The sequence below is a fragment of the Macadamia integrifolia genome, chromosome 10 (genome assembly GCF_013358625.1).
Source record: "Macadamia integrifolia cultivar HAES 741 chromosome 10, SCU_Mint_v3, whole genome shotgun sequence".
NCBI classification, from domain to species: Eukaryota; Viridiplantae; Streptophyta; class Magnoliopsida; order Proteales; family Proteaceae; genus Macadamia; species Macadamia integrifolia.
This window is the reverse complement of record NC_056566.1, coordinates 29,733,153-29,738,775: the sequence shown is the minus strand read 5'-3', so window position 1 is coordinate 29,738,775 and position 5,623 is coordinate 29,733,153. Positions and strand designations below refer to the sequence as shown.

Sequence of the window (5,623 nt, the reverse complement as noted above, 5' to 3'; positions counted from 1 at the left end):
TTTTTTTTTTTTAAGCAAGAAAATGGTGCGGCCAACAACAACTACCTAGTGTAGTTGGTGAGCTATGGTGTGCAAAATTCCCTTACTCACCAGGAGGTCTCAAGTTCGAATCTCATGGTTGTCTTTTTTTGGTGGGTTTTTTGCTTAACAGAAGCTTAAGTTCTTAGGGGGTTGAAGGAAATGGCTGAGAATATTTCGGTAACCGGTGCTCAGGAGATTGGACATGACCCGGGGGGAGGAAGACCGCCAGATAGAGGGAGGCAACTTCGCATGACAGATTACTGGAAGCCACAACCGAAGGCAGATTTGGAGTCGATCTCTGATTTTGTCTCAGGAGGTAATAAGGACAACAACAGAAGAGAGAAAGGAAGACCAGAGGCAGTGAAGAAGACCTACTCTACGGTGGTGGGTCGATCTTTTCCAAATGTGGAGAACTTACCGGAACCAATATACGCTGGATCACACACCAAGATAGTAATCCCGCAGGATGCGTATGAGGAGAGATTAGAAAAGTTCAGATTTTCCCTGATTGGTCGAGCCAATTTCAGGTTTTTGTCCTTGAATGATATTTGGAAAGAGGCAAAGGAGGGATGGAATTTGAAGGGAAGAATTGCCTTGTCGCCGATGGGAAAGGGATTTATTCTTTTCCAATTTGAAATGGAAGTGGATATGGCTGCTGTTTGGAGAAGAAACATGATAAAAGTTAGAGGTCAATTCATCCGTTTTCAACGATGGAAACCGGACTTTGACGTCCATGCGGTGAACAATCCAACCAAACTAGTGTGTATTCGATTTCCAAATCTCCCTTTGGAGTACTGGCATGAGAAGATTCTATTAACAATGGCCAAGGGGGCGGGAAGACCAGTGGCATTGGATAGACGAACTAAATCTACGGCAATTGGTAATTTTGTGCGTATTCGGGTAGAGATTGAGGTTGGGGCCAAAAGAGTGGAGGAGATTCAAGTAGAAAGGAAGCAACCAGGCTCGGGAGAGGTTTTCTGGTCTAAACAAATGATTGTTTATGAGGATGGCTTGGCCAAATGCGGATTCTGCAAAAAATTTGGTCATACTTTATTCCAATGTAGGGAGAAGAAGGACGCTGAAGCTCGTGGCATGGAGAACATCAACCGAGGCAAAGGGGTGGTGGCCATGGAGAACGATGGTGGTGCTGGGCGGAGGCCAAATACAGATGGTGGTGGATCGGAGGAGGGATTTCTTTCCAACTTGGAAAGAAATAATTCCCAATCAAGATCTCCCTCTATGGGAAATAATATCCTGCCTAAGGAAGGAATGCAAGGGCAGGGAGATATCTCAATTCTCCTTCCTCTTGAGAAGGCGCCTAGTATGGAAACATATTTCCAAAATATTGGGAACCCCAATGACCCAGATGAGGCTGAGGTGGAGTCTTCAAATGAGGCAGACCATGGGCAGGAAAATGGGGCAGACATGGATCCATATCCAGCTCCAAGAGATGAATCTGAAATGGAGCAGCGAAGGCTGAAATTTTACAATGAAAGGGAGGACGTCCGAGGCACTGGAATAGGGTCGCAGCAAAGCGCTCTTCTGGTTGATAATTTTTGTTCCCATCAGAAATATCTAAATGAGGTGATGATTGTTTATCATGAGGATGTGGCGGAGGTGGATAGAGTTTGTCGTGAGATGAAAAAAAGGCAACAGAAGGGGAAGAATACCTTTACTCAGGAGCAGGCTTCCAGAAAGTCTGACAGATTGGCGTTTTTAAAAAAGTGATTATGAAGATCATGTTTTGGAATATTAGAGGCATGAAGAAGAAGGCTACAAGATTGGCCTTAGGAAATTTGGTGAGGGTGCATTCGCCGAAGATAGTCTGTTTAGCTGAACCGATGATAGAGGTCCAAAACTTCCCAAAGATATTTTTTAATAAGCTAGGCTTTGATGCAGATCTCATTCATAATGAGAAATCGGACAAGGTGCCAAACCTTTGGGTTGTTTGGAGAAGGGGCATGACAAAGCCACATGGAATAGCATTCTCAGACCAGCACATTTCGATGAGTGCTTGGCGGCAGAATACTCACTTTGTTTTTTCTTTTGTTCATGCCAACTGCTTCAGGGCTTCTAGAAGAGAGTTGTGGACTAATTTAGCCGCTTCGAATCCTAGTCAGGGTACGCCCTGGTTGGTGGCTGGTGATTTTAATGCAAATTTTTTGGCACACGAGAAAAGAGGTCCTAGTACCTTCAATATGGGCTCTGCCGCTGAGTTTGGAGCAATGATTGATGGGTGCTCTCTTATTCAAATCCCGTCGCAGGGACGCAAGTTTACCTGGACAAATAATAGAAGAAAAGGAAACGTTATGGCGAAGCTGGATAGAAGTCTATGCACAGATGATTGGTTCTCTCAGTTTCAAGATTGTCATCAAAAGGTGATCTCTATGGGAGCGTCTGATCACTTGGCACTGATGGTAGTGTCTGAGGCTTCACTAAAGCCTTTAAACTATCCATTTTGGTTCCAACGATCTTGGGCTGACCATGAAAATTTTAAAAAAATTGTGAAAGATTCATGGGATGATTGGATTAGTGGATCGGCCCTCTATGTGTTTAGTCAGAAAATTAAAAGACTAAAAGTTGCGATGAAGGAGTGGGCTAGAGAAACTTTTCCCAACGTGAACCTTGAAAAGGAGGAGGCGCTAAAGGGCCTTGAGGATATCCAACAGGAAATAGAGGAGAATGGGATGAATGATCAGGCCTTTGCTCGCGAGGTTGATGCGAAAACCAGATACCTCAAGGCGCTGGAGGTATACGAAAAATTTTGGGCTGAAAAAGCCCGGATTAAATGGAGATTACAGGGCAACAGAAGTTCAAAATTTTTCCATGTGGCTGTGAAGGTCAGAAGACTGAAAAATACTATAAGGAGCTTGAAAGCTGGAGACCGGCTGCTCATTACTGAGAAGGTGCAACTGGAGGAGTTCGTGAAGATTTATTATCAGAATTTTCTCAAGAGATCCCCTACTGTTGAGAACATGGATATGTTGGATTGTATCCCTTCTGTGTTAGTAGACATAGATAGATGGAGAATGGACTCGTTGCCATCCAATGAGGAGATCAAAAGGGCGATTTGGGATCTTGATCCTGAGAGCTCGCCGAGCCCGGACAGATTTCCAGGTACGTTTTACAGAACTTGTTGGGAGATAATATCTGTTGACGTTTGTAACGCTATTAGAGGATTTTTTTAGTAAAGGTAGAATGCCCTATGGGTTAAATAGCAATTTTCTGGTGCTTATTCCTAAGGTTGAGAGGGCGAACTCCTTAGAAAAATTTAGACCATTATGTATGGGAAACTTTTTCTGTAAAATTGTTTCTAAAATCATAGCCATAAGACTGTCAGTTGTGATGCCTAGACTAATTTCGGAGGAACAGGGGGCGTTCCAGAAGGGCAAAATAATTCACTCCAATATAACTTTGGCTTCAGAGTTAGCTGATATGATGTTCTCAGCGACCAGAGGGGGTTCCATGGGGGTGAAGATCGACATTCAGAAGGCCTATGATACTGTTGCATTGGACTTCATCTTCCAGGTGTTGAGAAAGTTTGGGTTCTCAGAGAATTGGATTTCTCAAGTGTTCCAGTTGCTGGTCTCTGCGAAGATTTCCATTCTTCTTAATGGGGGCCCAATAGAGTACTTCAACGTGGAGAGGGGTCTGAGACAAGGGGACCCTATCTCCCCTATGCTATTTATATTGGATGAAGAGGTCCTATGTAGGGGTTTAAACAAGTTGGTGGAAGAGAAGAAATTAAAGCCAATCCAGGGTCCTCGAGGAGTGATCACTCCAGCTCATAGCATTTTTGCTGACGACATCTTCATTTTTTCCAATGCGTCAATCAGGTATGTGAGGAATCTCAAAAATTTCCTTTACGGTACCAGGAATTCTTTGGGCAGTGTATCAATTTGGAGAAGAGTAAATTGTTTGTGGGTTCAGTCTCTTCCCAAAGAAAAAGGGCTATTGCGGATGAGCTGGGGATTCCTCTCTGTACTTTTCCTACAAGGTATTTGGGGGTGAAAATTTTTAGAGGTAGAGTAAAAAGAGATGCAGTAATGCCTATTATGGATAGAGTGAAAGATCGGTTGGCAGGGTGGAAGAGTAAAATGCTTTCCTTGGCTAGTAGAGTGGAATTGGTGAGATCGATAATTATGAGTATGCCAACTCATAGTTTCGTGGTGTACTAGTGGCCTCCAACATTAATTTCGACCCTGGAAAGGTGGATGCAAAATTTTGTTTGGTCGGGAGAGATTGATAATAGGAAAAAAATTGTCGTTAATTGGGATCAATGCTGCAAACCCAAGGAGGAAGGGGGTTTTGGTCTAAGAAGATTGAGTGACATTAATAAAGCGATGCTCTGTAAGACAGCATGGAGAATTAAGCATGAAAATTCTCTAGCTAGTAGATTCTTAAGAGCTAGATTTCTTAACAAGCAGGGGTAGCCCAAGAAGGGATATAGAAAGTCTTCCATATGGCCTGGTGTTAGTAAGATGTGGAATTTTATTTCCTCAAAAGAAAGATGGGTGGTAGTTGATGGCCGATACATAAATTTTTGGAAGGATATTTGGGTGGGATCTACTGCGCTGGAAGAGGGTGTGGATGGCGTAGTTTTTCTTTATTTGATGGGAAAGTGGACAGGTTCATTATAAATCACAAATGGAGGATCCCAATGGTGAATTCTAATTTCTTGAAAAATATTTTTAATGCTATCTTGCAGATTAAAATCTCAACTTATATCTGCGAGGATCGGTGTGTCTGGAGACTTTCTTATGATGGGAATTTTAATTTGAGATCGGCATGGGAGGAAATTAGAGAAAAGAAGCCAACAGCCCCCTGGGCATCTTTAATCTGGTGTAAAAAGCAGCAACCTAGGGTCTCGTCTCTGGCGTGGAGGGTGATCCATGGAAAGCTCCCTATAGATGACTTAGTCAAGAAGAAGGCAGTGCCCCTTGCGTCTAGATGTGCCCTATGTATGGCGGATGAAGAAACGATTCATCATGTATTTTTGACATGCTTTTTCTCTAGGGAAATATGGTGTTCTTTATGTGCTTGCTTTAACGTCACTTGGTGACCTCAAGGCTCTTTGTTGGAGCTCGCTCAGTGGTGGAAAAGAAAGACCAAAACTGCAAGCTGTAAGGAGGCTTGGTGCATGAGTTTTGGCATCGTTATTGATCATCTCTGGAGGGAAAGAAATTCCAGAATTTATGAGGCTGTCAAGCGGATGGCCAAATACTTATCTCTCATGATGATGGAAGATATTAGAAGAAATGATCCTAGAACGAAGGGAGAGGTAAACACTTGGGCAGATCTGATGTGTTGCAGACGTCTAGGCCTATCTATTCAGCCTACTAGTGTCAGAGGTAGCCTGGAGGTTTGTTGGTGCAAGCCCCTATAAATTGGGTAAAATTGAATTTTGATGGGAGTTCTCTGGGAAATCCTGGATGGGCTGGAGCGGGAGGAGTTTTTCGGAACCATCTTGGTATTGTCATGGGGTCATATCAAAAATTCATGGGTGTGACAGGCATATTTGAAGCAGAGATAGAGGGCCTGGTAGAGGGGTTGATGCGATCAATGGCTATGGACATCCAGCTCATATGGGTGGAATCTGATT

At 43.3% G+C, this 5,623-nt stretch overlaps 1 protein-coding gene across 1 annotated transcript; it reads left to right on the top strand.

Annotated features, from left to right (window-relative positions):
• The first annotated feature begins 1,751 nt into the window (after positions 1 to 1,751).
• LOC122092373 lies at positions 1,752 to 5,165 on the top strand. The gene is made up of 4 exons (XM_042662684.1): positions 1,752 to 3,138; positions 3,347 to 3,857; positions 4,730 to 4,761; positions 5,038 to 5,165. The coding sequence occupies exons 1-4, from the start codon at positions 1,752 to 1,754 to the stop codon at positions 5,163 to 5,165; spliced, it is 2,058 nt and encodes a 685-aa protein (XP_042518618.1).
• The last annotated feature ends 458 nt before the right edge of the window (positions 5,166 to 5,623 follow it).

What these genes read in the sequence shown, in the direction of transcription:
- LOC122092373 (XM_042662684.1), top strand. Translation starts at nt 1,752, where the DNA reads ATGAAGATCATGTTTTGGAATATTAGAGGCATGAAGAAGAAGGCTACA. An exon ending in TTTTCCAATGCGTCAATCAG is followed by an intron (nt 3,858 to 4,729) that starts GTATGTGAGGAA and finishes GCTATCTTGCAG; the next exon opens with ATTAAAATCTCAACTTATAT. An exon ending in ACTTATATCTGCGAGGATCG is followed by an intron (nt 4,762 to 5,037) that starts GTGTGTCTGGAG and finishes CTTTTTCTCTAG; the next exon opens with GGAAATATGGTGTTCTTTAT.